Genomic DNA, 17929 nt, shown 5'->3' on the forward strand with positions numbered 1-17929 from the left:
TGAAAATTATAGACTATCTGCAGCCTTGAGAATTATCTACTCCAGAAGCTTGTTTTAAAGATGAGGGGTTGGAAGTCTTATGACTGGTCTAAGACATTTCTGGAGGATGGAGCCTAATTAGACCCCAGGTCTTCTTACTCCTTCACACTCCTCTAGCTCTTTCTACAACTCTAGGCTGCTTCTGCACTGTAAAATGACCTAGAGACGGCACAGTCAGGGCACAATGGATGCCTGGTGACTAGTGGATAAATCAACACTCCAATACTACATTAAAAACAGTTAACTGGGCACCTGGGTGCAGTGGGTTAAAGCCTCTGCCTTCGGCTCAGGTCATGAACTCAGGGTCCTGGGATCGAGCCCCTAGTCAGGCTCTCTGCTCTGCGGGGAGCCTGCTTCCTCCTCTCTCTCTCTGCCTGCCTCTCTGCCTACTTGTGATCTCTGTCTGTCAAATAAATAAATAAAATCTTTTTAAAAAATAATAAAAACAGTTAACTTAGAAATTAAAACCCATCTTATAGACGGTTCACAGGAATAATTCCCCCCCCAACAGGAACAATTTTTAAAAACAAATTAAAAAGTTGGAGAATTAAAAATGAACTATGTTGAAATAAAGCAAACCTAGCATTGATCTTATAATAGAGGAAATACTTCTTTTTTTAAAAGATTTTATTTATTTGACAGACAGAGATCACAAATAGGCAGAGATGCAGACAGAAAGAGGGGGGAAGCAGGCTCCCCGCTGAGCAGAGAGCCTGATGTGGGGCTGGATCCCAGGACCCTGGGATCATGACCTGAGCCGAAGGCAGAGGCATAACCCACTGAGCCACCCAGGCACCCGTAGAAGAAATACTTCTTGGCTCAGTCAGTTAAAAGTCTGCTTCAGGGTGCCTGGGTGGCTTAGCCGGTTAAGCGTCTGCCTTCAGCTTAGTCATGATTCAAGGGCCCTGGGATGGATGCCCCTCAGCCCCACCCCAGCAGCAGGCTCCCCACTCAATAAGGAGTCTGCTTCTCCCTCTCCTTCTGGCCCTCCCCCCAACTTGTGTGTGCACACCCGAGTTCTCTCTCTCAAATAAATAAATAAATAAATAAAATCTTTTTTAAAAATAGAAGAAATACTTCTTTATAAGGAAGGCATTCTGATATTTCCACAGTTGGGAGACTTTGCACAATGTAGGTAAGATGTATCACTCAGGGCATTCTTTCCCTGTTTTGGGGGGTTTCCACTGCAGCCTCACTCGTTGCCATCTCTGTCCATTTCCACAACGTTCTAGGACATGACCTCTGGAGTCTTGATAATCGCTAGAACAACAGAACCACCACTTAGAAATCTAGAACAGAGAGTTAGCACCAGGAAGTAAAAATGAATAAAAGGGACTTTGAGAAGCAAAAAAGCACCCGTGGTGGGGCAGGAAGGACAGGTGAGAGTAGCTATGACCATAAAGATAAATGACTAGCAGATTCCAGAGGTTAAAAAACTGGTCCTCTGACTCACTTCCACCTACAGTAACCCAGCTGTTGGCTATTGCTGGAATACTAAGCAGCAGTACAAGAGAAGAATAAAGTGAACTGAAGTGTGCTGGTGTGAAAAGATGTCCAGGATACGCTGCTAAGTGAAGCAGCAAGTTGCTGAACGGTGGACGTCATATGATCCACTTCTGTGAAACCAATCATAGTAGTAAGTGCACTGTTTTTTTAAATAAGTTGGGTGAATATACACCCATTGTTCTTTTTAAAGATTTGATTTATTTATTTGAGAGAGAGAGGAGAGAGAGAGTACAAGCAGGGGGAGGGACAGAAGGAAAGGGAGAAGCACTCTCTGCTGAGCGGGGAGCCTGATGCAGGGCTCGATCCCAGAATCCTGGGAGCATGACCTGAGCCGAAGGCAGAGGCTTAACCAACTGAGCCACCCAGGTGCCCTAAATATACACCAATTGTTGACATGGTTAATTCTAAGGACTAGGATTATTGGCGGGGGTGGCGGTGGCGGGGGGTGGATCTTTCCTATTTATATATTTCTATAAGGATGACATTTTACATGATTTTATATTGTTCTTAGATTCTTCAAAAAATTTTTTCCATTTTTTTTAAAACATACCAGCCTCCAAGGAACTTTTCAAGACAAACTTACGGGTCAGAATATATCTAAAATATGTATTTACTGGGTAAAATAATATGCAAAAAGTTCAACAAATATAGGATTTTAAAACTAGGGATGGGGATCTTTATTAAGAATCTGAATTTACATATAATAACTGCTATTCTAATGTCTAGTGCTTCCATGGTCAAGTTAAGGGTGTCAGAATGTATTCTGGTGCTGATATTAAGAAAAGCTTCAATAATTTCTTACCCGGAGACAGGAAAAATGCAGTCCCTTCAAATCCCCATAACTGTGTTTTCAGGACTCTACATTCTAAACTAATTCATGACTTATATTTAAGAGAGAGGGGGAATAAGTTTAGGGACTCAAATCACTAAATTCTCAGTGTCCTTTACATTTATGCAATCAGAGAAAAGATTAATAGTCTTTTCATCAATATTTTGGGAGAGAAATTAAAACTTCACTCTTTCTCCCTCTAGTTTTTCCTTGGTTTCTAAGATGCTATAATTCCTTAGGTTTTTTGCATTCTGGAAAAATCCTTCTGTTCTTTCTCTCCTTTCCTAAACATGACCTTCACCAGAGTTCAGTTTTCCAACTACGTTTCTCTGCTATACACTCTTGGGGCCATGCTCGCTATTTGGACAGTCAGGTCTCTCTTGATGGTAATAAAGCATGTACGTTTCCCTTTCTTTTCTGATCTTCGGTTTTGTACCCAAAAGCCTACATAACATTTCCTCTTGATACTCCCTAAGCGCCTCAAACTCATAAACCAAACTTCTCTTTCGCACCATACTTCGCCAGCCTCTACTTTCATAAAAGCAGCCTCAATACTCTGGTGAGGTTTCTTCATGCCTCCGCCATTCCCACCATCCCAACAGACACCAAGTCTTATCATTCTCTTGCTGAAGCCTCTTCCATCCATTCTTCCTTATCCTCTCACTGCTGTACGCCCTGGTTATCCTTCCCTGAACCATTTCAATACCTGATTTACCTGTGTTTAATCCATCCTGCATAACAGATACCACTAATTTTCCTAAAGCAATGCTCTTATCACATCACTGTTGATCAAAACCTTAAAGAAGTCCTTAATATTCAAAGCCTTGAGCTCTCTCTCAAGCATCATTTGCACCACTTCTCTGCATTTCAGCTTCTTCATAGTTAAAGAACATCACTATATGCAACACAGAAATTGAGACTAGCTACTTCCACAGGTTTCACTTAGGAAACACATAATAAATAGCATTTCTCCTCATACCAAACAGGAGGAGAGGGCAGCAACTACATGATGAGCGAGTGGCGAATCTTCAGGGGAATTCTATGCTGTCTGAATATACTCTAGCACCTGCTGTAGTTACTGATACTACCACTCAGATGGAAAAATTTAAAAATCACTGCCCTCTGCAATTAGTTATTAGATGCTCCTACCAAACTAGACATAGCCTTTGTTTATAGTCTTCACTCTCTCTATAAATCCCTTCTAATCTACATCTGTAGATTCTAACTAAGCTTTTCTCACTCCAAGCACAAAAAACTTTCCTGTATGACTCAGCCAGAAGTAATTTCTCTCCTCGCAGTGCCTACACAACTTTCACGAAGTCTAAAGATATTTGTCACAAATTCCCTAGTGTCTGTGTTGCATGCCTGCATCTCTGGCCTTCTTTCACGATGTTGCTTTAGAAAGCAGATGGTGTACCTTATTCAAAGTGATTGGCCAGAGGGCCCAATGCAGTGCCTTGCACATAACCTAAGCTCAAAAAAACAGGAAATAGAACCAGAAGCATCAGTTACGGCTGAGATAAAAGGAAATGAGATTAAAATCCTACTCAGGAACCCAAGTTACATGCCAGCATATTAGGGTAAGGCAACTCAAAAGGCCTCTGCCTCCAATTAGCCACATGACCTTGCCAATCCCAACCTCTGGTTTATTTCCCCATTTGTACTAATCAGAGGGTAGGTAGTCCTTCTGGCTCCTTCACAGTTCTAAACCATTATGAAATAACTCAACTCACACAGAAAGGATAGGGCAGTCGAGAAAAAAATGTAAAAATCTAAAAAGAAATCCAGAGATGTCCTGACTGGCTCCACTGACTTTTCATTAAAATTCCCTGTGAAAATTTTTCCTCACAAAAACCCCTATCCAATCTAAGAAAATAAAGGCAAAACCAGAATCTAAATCTTTGACATTGGAAAGGTAGGTATGGGCCATCAAAAGACAAATATACACCATTAATTTATAATACTATATACCAGTTCACACAATTTTCATTTATTTTTTAAAGATTTTATTTATTCACTTGTCACAGAATGATTGAGAGCACAAGCTGAGGGAGAGGCAGAGGGAGACGGAGAAGCAGGCTCCCCACTGAGCAGGGAGCCCAAAGGGGGATTCTATCCCAGGGCCCTGGGATCAAGACCTGAGCCAAAGGCAGAGGCTTAAATGATTGATCCACCCAGGCGCCCCCCACACAATCTTAAATTCTCTGATTTAAGAAGCAACCCAAGAATATGCAGTATAAGTGACTCCAAGTCCAGCAAGTAACACTATAACATACCTTGCGATGACATGCAAAAATTGTGGTGTGAGCACCGCCTGCTGAGACTTCTCAGGATACTGGTAAACGGACATTAATTCAACAGATTTGACAACCATGTACATATAGCCCACATGAGGTAATGAGAAGAAACAGAAGAGACTCAGCAACTCTTTTTCCTGAGACAAAATTTTTCTATCAGAAGTAAGGGAACCTGCATGAAAAAAAATGGGGGGGGGGCCAGGAAACCAGTAAATAAAGGAAATCGCTATCTTAACTTTTCTAAGGAAAAGAGTCTATCAGGGGATAACCAAAGAGTTGTTTAGGGAAAACTGCTCTTTATAGAAGAATGCCGGTAGGAAATGAAAAGGGAGTGATATAACTAAAATATGACCATTTGCAACCCCTAATAAATTAACAGATGTAGGTACTAATTGTCACAAGAAGAGTGGCCAAAAGAGTCAGTACCTTCCAACAGAAGTCAGCACTACTTGTGCTACCAAATCATCGTCTTCATAATCATCACCACCATCGTCATCTAATCAAGACTTAGTGTAGACCAGCATTGTCGACAGATATATAACATGAGCCACATATGTAATTTCAAGTTTTCTAGTAATCACATTTTGAAAAGTAAATAGAAACAGGCAAAATTTTCATAGTGTATTCTATTCACCCAATATGTCCCTTTTACCATTTCAACAAGCAGTCAATAAAAAAATTAATGAGATCTTTTATATATAAACTTCTGTACTAACTCTTCAAAAAATGGGGCATCTGGGTGGCTCAGTGGGTTAAGCCTCTGTCTTCGGCTCAGGTCATGGTCCCAGGGTCCTGGGATTGAGCCCTGCATCAGGCTCTCTGCTCAGCAGGGAGCCTGTTTCTCCCTCTCTCTCTGCCTGCCTCTCTGACTCCTTGTGATCTCTGTCTGTCAAATAAATAAATAAATTATATTTAAAAAAATTTTTAAATGGTGGGAATTTTACCCTTAACAATGTATTTCAATTTAGATTAGTCACACTTCAAGTGCTGAACAACAGCTGGTGGCTAATGGCTACCAAAGTGAACAGTATGGCTTTAGATCAAACTACCAAGTCACAGGGAAATATAGGAGATACAGGAACATGTTAAATGACACTGTGGGGACTCAATTAGCAAAATTCAGATTACGGGAAATTCTATGGTATTAGTCCAGCACCTTGCTACTGCAAAGAGAGAGAAAGGGAGAAGTTGACCCCCTAACCTGGCTCTCGGCCCTCTTTGGTCTCCAACTTTGCCTCACAACCCTCTCTGCCTTGCTCTACCTCTCAGTCTTGCTTTTCTCAGTTCCTCAAACATAAGATTCTCCCTCTACCACAATGCCTTTGTTGCTTCCTCTGCACCCAACCATATTTCCAAATCAGCCCTGATTCACTCTTCAGATCCTCTTTCCTAGGAAACCTTTCTTGACCCCTAAACGAGGTTAGTATCTTTGCTACAGGCTCTCAAGGTAGAGTTCTTTTCCCATAGAGCACTCATTTTGGTATGTAATTGTATACTCTTTGATACTAATCAAATAATTATTTGATTAATGTCTGCTTCCCCCCTCAAGACAATAAGCTCCATGAGTGCAAGTACTTTTGCTACTTTCCTCATTATTGGTTCCCTAGTATTCAGCACAACACCCAAAATAGTAGGTAATAAATGTCTACAAAAAGAAAGAAAAAAATAAGGGAGGTTTATAAACACATTTAATCAGAATAATATTTATATTGTCTCTGGCAACATCTAAAGACGTTAGGCAGGCCAGGACTAAGTACAGAACCCAATGGCAAATTCTCAGTCTTGGCTGCCCACTGGTTCCAGGGGAGCGTTTAAGAAACTACTGATGCCCAGGCACTGTAGTTGACTAATTAAGTCAGAATCTCCAGTATGTAGAACCTGGGCATCAGTATTTTTTAAAGCATCCAAGTCAACTGCTCTGAATGAACTTCCCATTCAGTCAACATTTTCCCACCTTGCTCGCAAGACCATCAAACGAAGCTCTGCCACATACCCAGCTAAAAACCCCCAGTGAGGATAAGGCTCCAATTTCCCTTTTTGGGCCAAGTAACCATTTCAAAAAAGAGAAACGTGTTTTGCCTGTCATGTCCTCTCCATGGCTTCTCCTAAGTAGACAACTTCCCTTTCTAGTGCTCACAGGAGCACTATTTAGCATTATTTGCTAAGGCACTTGGCATTATTCATTACAGAACCTGTCCAAGGGCACAGGGAAACTCAGTAGAAGAACCTAACGTATTCACCACATCAGTCTCCCTTCCCAGCCCAGAACCTTTTCACCTCACTGCACTGTAGAAATGCCATCCTTACTTACCTGTTTGGTAAATAGGTAGCAGCTGAAGTGAATGTAACTTGATGTCATCAGAAAAAGCATAGGACGAAATATCAGGAGCAAAACGTCTGCGAGTTTAAAAAGAGAAAGAGAGGAAGATATCTAATTTCCATGTACTTCTATGCAGGTAAATAGATCTTAAATGCTAGTGAGTGAAAAGCGTTGTAATACTTATAGAGCAGATGCTGAACGTGGTAATATTTTGTTTTTTCATCGGCTAATCCAGTGGACTCCAGTGTAACAGATACTCCAGATTGGCTACTTTTTTCCCCGAGAAGTTCCATGGGCTTTTGACAGATAACAAAGTCATCTGACTCAAACTGCAAAGTTTCATTATTGACATCTTAAAAAATAAAATTTGAGAAAAGAGTTTAATAATTCCAAGTACTACTTGAATGAAAATTAAATTTCACAATACCCCAGACCAATTAAATAAACATATGGTAATTTTATGTATTCATACACAGACATCTCATATATTTGCAAGGCACTATGGTTTTTGAAAAGCCTTGGCCCATCCTCATTTTTTCCTCACAACTAATAAAGTACAACAGGATATTATTATCCCAATTTTTATATGAGGAAATTGAAACTCAGAGAGACTGAGGCACCTGGGTGGCTCAGTGGGTTAAGCCCCTGCCTTCAGCTCAGGTCATGATCCCAGAGTCCTGGGATTGAGCCCGCCATGGGGCTCTCTGCTCAGCGGGGAGCCTGCTTCCCCCCTCTCTCTGCCTGCCTCTCTGCCTGCTTGTGATCTCTCCCTCTCTGTCAAATAAACACATGAAATCTTAAAAAATAAAAAAAAGAAACTCAGAGAGATGGTATTCCTAACCCAAGACCATTCAACTTCTGAGAACTGGGGCTAGAAACTCGTCCTAGCTCTTCCATTATTTCTATTGATGAGTATATGCTGAAACACACTGACATGCTACAGAGTACATAAACCCAAATCCCATGTATCAGGAATAACTGAATCTACAAATAATGTGGCTTGGTGATATATACACATACATGTACATTTACACACATACTATACACACACACATACTATCACCCCTCAAAGATTGCCAGAAGTAAGGGTTTTCTTATCTAAGATAAGAAAGCATGCTAAATTCATTATTTACCTTCTGTCTGTTTCATTGAATTGTTGGTCTTATGTGGCTGGTGTTTAACACTCTCTCCATTTTTAGGGTCTGCCTCCAGTTTTAGTATTAAGACTTCTAAGTCTGACATGAGAGCAACATAACCAACACAAAAAGAAATTTCAACAGGAATGATATTATCTATGTGTATAATTAATGAACGTTCAAAGTCCAATATTGAGAATTCTTCATTAATGATCTGATACTTCAAACTAAATAAGACTAATTTATTGGAGCAACCAACAAGAAGGTCTCCTTTCACTGGACAACAGGAGATGCACAAGGGGGCCTCAGAAAGCGGCATTTCAATAATAGACATCTGGTCTTTGTAGGTTTCACTGAAAGGTGCCTCCACATTGTGTCCAACCATTCGGATACACACGCGACAGTTTTCAGTCCTTTTACTTCTCCAGTTCACATAGGCACGTAGAAAAGTAGCTTTGTTTTTCTCTTCAATTGCTGCCAAATAGTCTCCTGAGAAGGAAATGAGAGTATACTAAGAATTTGTCATTAGAAATAACCACTTACTGTGTGCCATGAAAAGGAACTATTAGTGAATCCTAATGTGACTGGCTGAATTGAAGACTGACAAGAACAAAACCCTAATTAATGGGATCTTAGGTATATTTTTAACTGACATTAGGCATTGAGGCTCCAAAATAAATCTCTCCCCATCATATCTTAAGATAATCTATTAATTATTCATGCAGCTTACACAGAAATTGTACATATTATTCCTGATATTAGCTCTGAGTGTTTCCTGCAGCTCTGAAACCCCTCTTCCCACAAGTCACACCTTCATGTCAACTCTGAGAAGTAGCATAAAGCTATACATAGTAAGTGAAACTTAAATCCAAGTTAATTTTCCCTTACTTGTTGATTTGATTATACTGTTTAAATTATAAAGTAATTTTATGGTTACTCTCTGTTGTGAGAAATCAAAGCTGTGAAGAGATGCCAGGTGAAAAGCATAATCTTTTTCCTGCAGTCCGATTTGTGAGGAGCCAGCATTAACACACAGAGCTTGGTATGTGCCCTTCTATACCTTTCTCTCATATAAACATGGACTGTAGACTAGGGTTTTGGTTTTTTTTCCCCCACCAAAATAGAATCACACTGAAAATATTCAACAATTTACAACTTCTAAAAATTACCAATAAATCTTAACCCACCAAATCAATACATGGGTATCTAACATTGTTTTATTGAAAATTATCTACATATCCTATGTATCCTATGTGCCATAATTTATTCAACAATTCCCCTATTGATATATATTCAAGTTTTTCTGCCACTATACTTCATGCTGTAATAAACAGGACTATACCTATATATTTATTTTCTAGAGGTTTGTTTCAATGGCATAGAATCCCAAAAGTGAAAAATGTTGGGCCCAAAGGCAGGTATGTTTTAAATCTTAAGATATTGCCAGAATCTGGGGTGCCTGAGTGGCTCAGTCGTTGGGTGTCTGCCTTCGTTTGGCTCAGGTCATGTTCCCAGGGTCCTGGGATCGAGCCCCGCATTGGGCTCCCTGCTCATTGGGAAGCCTGCTTCTTCCTCTCCCACTCCCCCTGCTTGTGTTCCCTCTCTCACTCTCTCTCTGTCAAATAAATAAACAAAATCTTGAAAAAAAAATAAAAAATATTGACAGATTCTATCACAATTACATAATAGGAACTCATGTTACCAGCAGAACTGTTTGAACATGCCCATTTCCCCATATCCTCACTAGCACTGACTCAGTGTGATGGGGAAACAACTATGATTATTATAATGTATATTTTCCAGACCATTTCTAAAGTTGGCCATCTTTTCCCATGTTTATCAACTATGTATGATTTCTCTTCTGCAAGTATCTACTTTATTAGGATGTTTGACTTGTTTTTCTTCTAAGAAATAGCAGCTCTCTGGGTAAAAGTGAAATTAATCTTTGTTTGGTCATGAATAGCAAATTGTTTTTGGTAGTCTAGTCTCTGACATTTGATTTCGCTTATGGCATCTTTTACCATAGTAAAAATAGTCAGATATGCATGTAGTCAGTCATATATCGTTTGCTTCTTGGCCTTTGGGTTTCCTAATTGGCTTAGACAGTCTCCTATGCCCTCCAAGTTATATAAATATATTCTTACATATTCTATTTTAGTGGCTTTTTAATTTAAATTCTTAATGTTTAGACTTTGATGGGAAGGTAAGACAAGGTTTTTTCAAATGTAGAACACACTGTTTACCAACATTATTTGGTAAATAAGCCCTTTTCCAATGAACTGAAACTGAAACACCGAGCTGTTAGCATAATGACTTCCCATATACTAATGCAGCAAACAGGCAGTCCCTTTTCCACAAACGCTCTCTGGGCTGGCCAGGTTCCCTCCTTGTCCGAAATGAGCAAGCTTTCCAGAAAATCACCTTCTCTTGATGTTGGTCCCTTTGATACCACAGAAATGGAGGTGCCCCTGTTCATTCCCTGGATATTGTGGCAAAACACCTAACTGTACCCTATAGGCTCCATGAATATGCTCTCTGTTCCAGAGAAGCAGTTTGGATGGAGTCGGGTCAAAAGATCCCTTGTTGCCTTCTATCTTCCTAAAATGTCCTCAGTAAATTATTTTTTTCAAATTTTTATTGTGGTAAAATATACATAATGTAAAATTTTACCATTTTCACCATTTTTGAGAATACAGTTCAATAGTTTGAAGTATATTCTCATTGTTGTGCCCCAATCACCATCATCCCTCTCCAGAACTTTTTCATCTTCCTCAAAGCTCTGTATCCCTTAAACAATAACTCCTCATGGCAATGACCATCCTAGGTTCTGTCTCTATGAATTCGCCCACTCTAGATACCTCATATAAACTGAATCATACAATATTTGTCCTTTTGTGTCTGGCTTATTTCGCTTAGCATAACGTCTTCCAGGCTCCTTTGTGTTGTAACGTGTCTCAGGATCTCCTTCCTTTTTAAGGCTCAATAATATTCGATTTTATGTATATACCACATTTTATTTATCATGTTTAAGGACACTTTGGTTGTTTTCATGTCTTGGCTATTATAAATAATGCTGCAAAGAACATGCAGGTACAGATATGCACATGCCACATTTTGTTTATCTTTTCTTCAGCTAATGGACATTGGGGTGCTTCCACTTCTTGGCTCTCATTTAAAAATTTGTACATGGATGTACAAATATCTGCACAAGTCCTTGCTTTCAGTTACTTTGTTTATAGACTTCCAAGAGTGAAACTGCTGGATCATATGGTAATTAATTTTTGAGGACCACCGTACTGTTTTCCACAGCAACTCCATCATTTTACATTCCTGCAGTATGCAGGGGTTCCAATTTCTCCATCAACATTTGCTATTTTCTTTCTTCTTATACATAATAGCCAACCTACTGGGTGTAAAATGGTATCTCATTATGGGTTTGGTTTGCATTTCCCTGGTCACTAGTGATGTTAAGCATCTTTTCATGTGCTTGTTGGCCATCTGAAGAAATGTCTATTTGCCCCATTTTGAAGAGGCTTTTGTTGTTGTTGAGTTATAGGATCTCTTTATATATTCTGGATATTAATCCCTTATTGGATATATGCTTTGCAAGCATTTTCTCCCATTCTTTGGATTGCCCTTTCAATCTGTTGTTAGTGTCTTAGTGTCTTTTATAGATGCATGAAGGTTTTTTATTTTGATGACATCCAATATACTTTATTCTTTTGTTGCCCGTGCTTTGGTGCCATATTCAAATTAGTAAATGAATTTTAAAACTAAGAATATTTGGTTAAATAAAATTTTTTTCATCCATTTATAAACATATACCTATTTCACTGATAAAGGCTATTTATCATTTATATATAATCTACAAACTGTAAATAGTGCCCAAACTGCCTTGCATGTTTTCAGATTAGTTTTATAATGATGCACTAGAACTTGTTAAAGTAAGTGTGTTTACCTGATAAGTATTATGATCAGAGATTTAGAGTTCTCTCTGTGAATCTTCACAACAAACCTTCAAGATATTATCTCATTCTCCATGTTATAGATCAGGAATCTGAGGCTCAGATAAACTAGGTAACTTGCCTAAGGCAACACAGCCAACAAGATAGAGCTGGGACTTAAACTTGGATCTGGTTAGTGGAAAGTTGATGCTCATTCCCCAAATATGATATTTTTCAAAATGTTAAAAAGGAGATATAAGCCTAGAGGATTCATAACAGCTCTTTATGAAACTTTTTTAAAAATGTATTTAAACAAACAACAACAAAAAACAACAATTCACCTATTTCTCCCACTGCTCCCACCCCACCTCTTGCAACCATCAATTAGTTTTTGTTTTTTAATTTTTAGACTTTACATATAAAAAAAATATGGTATTTGCCTTCCTCTGACGGACTTAAAAATTTTTTTTAGGCATTATATATATGGTCAGGGCTTTATTCTACTTACTTTCCAACAGCTTCTGTCTTCATTAAGTAAATTTAAAAATCGTTCTCACATTTCTTCTTAAACTGAGATTATTGATTTTTCAAAATAATAAACTTCCTTTTATACAGCAAGATCATAAACCTGGCCAGCACTAATACCAGATTAAGTAAAAGGTTGCTCTTATGACAAAATTGACATCAGAAGGTAGAAATAATACGCAATGCATTCAAAATATGTTTTATGGCTCTAGAAAAGTAAAGAGACAGTAGGGTTTGGAGGGATGTAATAGAGTCATTTAAGACACTTGTGCTAAAGAACAGGCAGTGAGAGCCATGTGGTCTTGTACTCCCAGTCCCACCACCTTCAGAAACCCCATAAACAAATGTCCTGCACCAGAGCTCCCCACACTGCACTCAACCCTGGCCACCAGGTCTTTCTCCTTTGAGAGCAGTGAGTTCTCAGGTCTCCTTTTCTTCTCTTCATACACAAAGCCTAAATGAAGTTTCCATTACTGATGATAATGTTAGGGCCCTCTATCCTTCAAAATTTCTACCAACTTTCTTTCTCCCTAACACCTCCAAATTTTATAAAGGGAGAATAGCATCCTGCTAATTAGAGATTTTAAAAAATGAAAATATTGGGCGCCTGGGTGGCTCAGTCAGTTAAGCATCTGTCTTTGGGATGAGTCTGCTTTTCCCTCTGCCCCTCCTCCCACTTGTTCTCTCAGGCTCTCTCTCTCTCTCAAATAAATAAATAAAATCTTAAAAGAAGAAAAGAAAAGAAAAAAGAAAGGAAAGGAAGTGTTTTCTACTTGGGTAAGAGACTTGCAAAGCCGTTACAGTAAATATCAATGACTGATGTAAGATTCATTCTGTTTCTGACAGGGGGAGATTTACTACAGATAAAGACATTAGACTCATAGAGCTGGAATCCCCATGTCTAAATTACTGTGGATGGGAGGAAAGAGACCAAAGAAAAAGCTAGCTGAGAAGTGGAAGACAAGTTATCTGGGTTTCAGCATAGCTAGGAGTCAGCTATGTGTGGGTTAACAGAAGCTGTACCCAGGGGTTATACCTAGTCTTCAAGCTGAGGACTCAAAATTACCCTTGAGCTGTCTGACTCATGCCAATGCCATAGCACATGACTCCTGAACTTTCTTAAGGACAGCCAACTTGATTATAAAAAGTCTTTGTTTTTCAAGGCCTCATTAATAAGGTTAGCATGCTACTTACTGCCTACAGGAACCAGTATGGCACTAGGTCAGTGGTTCTGAATCTTGGCTAAATATCAGACTCGCCTCAATGCTGGGGCATACCCCAGGAAACCGACAGTTTCTCTGTGGTTGTGGTCCAGGCATTAGCATATTTTCAAGCTCCCCCAGGTGATTCCGAAGCACAGGTAGTGATATCAAGGATCCCAACAATCACTACTACCGATAGGGAAGAAAACTAGAGGTTTACCTAATGCCTGCCACTTCCAAATCTAGAATAATTGTCTGTTTGGAAGAATGGGGCAGATCATGTAAATATGTCTGTCTCTCTGTCTCTGCCTCTCTCTCTCTCTCTCTCTCTCACACACACACACACACACACAGACACACATATCACACCTTGAGACTGGTGAGTTTGCCATTCAGTAGAGCTCTTGAAGGCAAGAACTTCCATGTTTAAAAGGGGGGTGGGGGGTGCCTGGGTGGCTCAGTGGGTTAAGCCTCTGCCTTCCGCCCGGGTCACAATCTCGGGGTCCTGGGATCGAGCCCCGCATCAGGCTCTCTGCTCAGCGGGGAGCCTGCTTCCTCCTCTCTCTCTGCCTGCCTCTCTGCCAACTTGTGATCTCTGTCTGTCAAATAAATAAATAAAAATATTTAAAAAAAAAAAGATTTTAAAAGGGGGCTGCGATGGGAAAAACCACCAATACTGACAAATGATTGAGAAGTATTTCTACTAAATTCCAAAATCAGAATCTTCTGCTGACAGAGAACATACAGATCTAATAAGTGGTTTTCAAACATTATCGGTTAATCAATGCAGGCTTCTGTTGATGTCTTCACTAGTCAAAAAGAAAAAAAATAATAGCATAGTAAGTTGCTCATAAAGCAAAGATATCCGATGTTTAGGACTAACTGCTTTTTTCTCTTTGGTTAAAGTAAATAGCAGGGCTTTTCACTTTTTTTTTTAAAAGATTTTATTTATTTATTTGTCAGAGAGAGAGCACAAGTAGGCAGAGAGGCAGGCAGAGAGAGAGGAGGAAGCAGGCTCCCCGCTGAGCAGACAGCCTGACATGGGACTCGATCCCAGCACCCTGGGATCACCACCTCAGCTGAAGGCAGAGGCTTTAACCCACTGAGCCACCCAGGTGCCCTGGGCTTTTCACTTTTAAAATATATATATTTTTACTGGACAAAATGAAGAGTCAGATACTAAGTATGATGATAGCACCATAGTTTTTTATGGACCCACAAAAATCCCAATGCCTGGAAATCTCTGATCTAGTAATCCCAACCTTTTTTTTTTTTTAAACAGAGACTGAGATCCAAAAGTTTCTACAACTCACATCCAACCAGTAGCAGACAGAGTAGGAATTAGAAAGGGATCTCCAATCCTCCAAGTTCATGCTCTCCACTTCATTAGTAAGCCCCTGAACCATGGGCTTTTCTACCATAAACACTGCAGTTTATGCCTTTATATCCCTCTTGAGAAGGAGGAAACACATTTTAAGGGCATTATTAAGCAGTTAAAAAAAAAGCCTTCTGTAATCTTAAGTACCACCTATTTTTAAATGTTGGGTTTTTCTAAAATAGAAATATAGAGAGATATACCCACATAGTAGTTCCTTGGTACTGCTTCACATTTTGGTGGGAAATGGGTAGTGGAGGCTGCTGTGCTGCTTTGGGTGGGAGTGAGTTTATGACTTGAGTTCCACTTGCATAGATTTAAAAACCAGCATATAATGTAGCTTTCAAAAACCGAAAGAAGGGGCGCCTGGGTGGCTCAGTGGGTTAAAGCCTCTGCCTTCGGTTCAGGTCGTGATCCCAGAGTCCTGGGATCGAGCCCCGAGTCGGGCTCTCTGCTCATCAGGGAGCCTGCTTCCGTTCCTCTCTCTCTGCCTGCCCCTCTGCCTACCTGTGATCTCTGTCAAATAAATAAATAAAATCTTACAAAAAAAAAAACCGACAAGAAGTGAATAAAAATATAGATGTAAAAGAACTGGCCATAATAAGTTGGCATGACTGGTGAAGCTGGGAGTACCTGGAGTTCAATACACTATTCTCCCTACTTTTGTAAGTGAGATTTTCTATACTTCTGAGTTTGGGGTTTTGGGAGTTGTCCTGTTTGTTTTTAGGTGTCTGGGTGAGTAGAACGTTTCGGCGAGCTAGCAGACAGCGTCCCCCGCCCCCTAGAATCCAGCGCGCACCTGTGGTTGCCGCGACAACCGCACGGCTCTACTCGCCTTCAGTAATCAGTAGCCAGACCCCGCGAGACCCTCCAGCAAGTTCCGGGAAGTCTCTTCCCCACCCAGAATACCGCGGGGGACGCTGAGTCCTCTAGGAAGGAGGCCCCAAGCCAGGATCCGGGCTCCCCCTGGCCTTGCTGCTACTCACCGGCCTCGCTGTAGGCCAGGCACAGCACCCTGCCGAGCGTGGAGAAGGCGCACCTCGGCTGGCACAGCTCCTGTCCGGTCACGGCGAATGCCTCCACCTTGCAGCCTGCCGCCACGAAGAGCGCGTCGCGTCCTCCGCCGCAGAACCGCTCGGGCTCCAATTTGCAGGGCACCACCTGCTGCGACCCGAACGGGTGCAGGTTGTAGAGCTGCACCATCCCGACCACCGGCTCCGGGGTACCCCGGCGGTGTCCAGTCAGGTTGCACGCCCCGCGGGGCGCCGGAGACCCCGCTCGGGTCGCAGAGGCTGGACCACTTCCGCCAGCAGTTGCACAGAACCGAGTCACGTGAGCGTCATCCGGGCTGCCTGCGGCTCCCCTTCTTAAAGAAGCTATTACGGGGCGAGGTTGGGGCCCGGGGAGCAGTGGCCTTCGCCGGGTGCGCCTGCGCCCCGCGGGCCTCTGTCCCGGGGCCTTTGACCCGACCCTGTAGTGTCGGCCGCAGCTCGGCGCCCTGCGGTTGGCGGCGCAAAGACCGCAGTGTCCTTTTTTTCCGTCATTTCATATTACTGCACTGAGCTAGACGAGATGTGTAGGCCCTTGAATACGTCTCAACATTTGATTATCTGCTGTCCTGTACCATTTTGTACCCACCCCGCCTCACCCCGGCGCCATAGTCTCTGAGCTTCAGGAAGATAAGGGCTGTGAAAGGTGAAGTGTAGTGCACAGGGCTCCACACCGGGCTAAACACTCTGAAGAGTTGTTCCGAAATCCTGGAAATTCTAGATGATTTCCTTGGAAAGAACAACATTCAGAATGTGCTTCGCAAAAAGGAAGGAAGGGAGGGGTGGAGAAAGGAAATTTATTAATTTATGGAAGAACGGTGGATATCACCTAGTGAACTCCATGTATTTGATAAATAGTTTGAGCCTCAGAGGATGGAATGACTAGGGGTGAAATCCACTAGCTCTCAGTCCAGTGCTCCTAAAACAATCTGTATCCTGTATCCATTCCTGTCTCAAGGGGGAGCTCATAGTTGCAATCCCAATTAAAAAAACAAAACTAACCACCCCCCACCCCCGTACATTTAGATGAAGTGAGCCTTAGAGCTATTCTGTACAATTAATCCAGAAAATAATATATGTAAGTTTGGCTTGTGAGGTGTTCTCTTACTTTCGGTGTCCCCTTACTTATGTAGGGACAAAACTAAAAAAGAGCAAAAAAAAATTTTTTTTTTAAGATTTTGTTTATTTATTTGACAGAGAGAGACAGCACAAGCAGGGGGAGCAGCAGAGGGTGAGGGGGACTGGATCCCAGGACGCTGGGATCCTGGCCTGAGCAGACGGCAGACACAACCACTGAACCACTCAGGCGTCCCTGAAGAGCAAATTTTCCTTTGGTCAGTTTTTAGTTCTCACCCTCATGAATTTTTTTCCTGGAAGAATTTGCAAATTAAGTGCAATTGCTCTGAAGTTAAACCTCTATTGAAATTATACCTCCATTTCCTTTGCCATCTAGATGAATAAAGTACCCCTTAATATCCTACTGTCCTTCACCTAACCCAACCAATAGGGACTTTTTGGGATACAGCCATTCACCAAACTAAGTGAGACAAAGAACTGGACAAGGAAGTCACAATGTAGGGTTGAAAACTCATAGATGCTCCTATAGAAAACAGACTAACAGCTGCTTACAACTACTCATTCAGATACAACACGCATGAACACCCCTCTCCACAAATACAAGCCATGTGTGTCCTTTTTTTAGTTCCT

General features: G+C 41.1%; 1 protein-coding gene across 6 annotated transcripts in view; it reads right to left on the reverse strand.

Annotated features, from left to right (window-relative positions):
- Positions 1 to 16793, reverse strand: part of HPS3 (HPS3 biogenesis of lysosomal organelles complex 2 subunit 1) — a 39085-nt gene extending 22292 nt beyond the window's left edge. For 3 of the 6 annotated variants that reach the window (XR_006817980.1, XR_006817981.1, XR_006817982.1), the window contains exons 1-5: positions 16160 to 16793; positions 8125 to 8616; positions 7172 to 7343; positions 6983 to 7068; positions 4651 to 4843 (exon numbers count right to left, since the gene is read on the reverse strand). Coding sequence is in view for 2 of the 6 variants with exons in the window: in XM_046001713.1 (XP_045857669.1) it covers positions 4651 to 4843; positions 6983 to 7068; positions 7172 to 7343; positions 8125 to 8616; positions 16160 to 16376 (1160 nt within the window). In the remaining 4 variants the exon portion in view is untranslated. The remainder of the gene's footprint in view (positions 1 to 4650; positions 4844 to 6982; positions 7069 to 7171; positions 7344 to 8124; positions 8617 to 16159) is intronic. The other 3 variants (XM_046001713.1, XM_046001712.1, XR_006817983.1) reach the window with 2 other exon arrangements.
- Between the last annotated feature and the right edge of the window lie 1136 nt (positions 16794 to 17929).

Source organism: Meles meles, chromosome 4, assembly GCF_922984935.1.
Source record: "Meles meles chromosome 4, mMelMel3.1 paternal haplotype, whole genome shotgun sequence".
In the NCBI taxonomy this organism is placed as follows: domain Eukaryota; kingdom Metazoa; phylum Chordata; class Mammalia; order Carnivora; family Mustelidae; genus Meles; species Meles meles.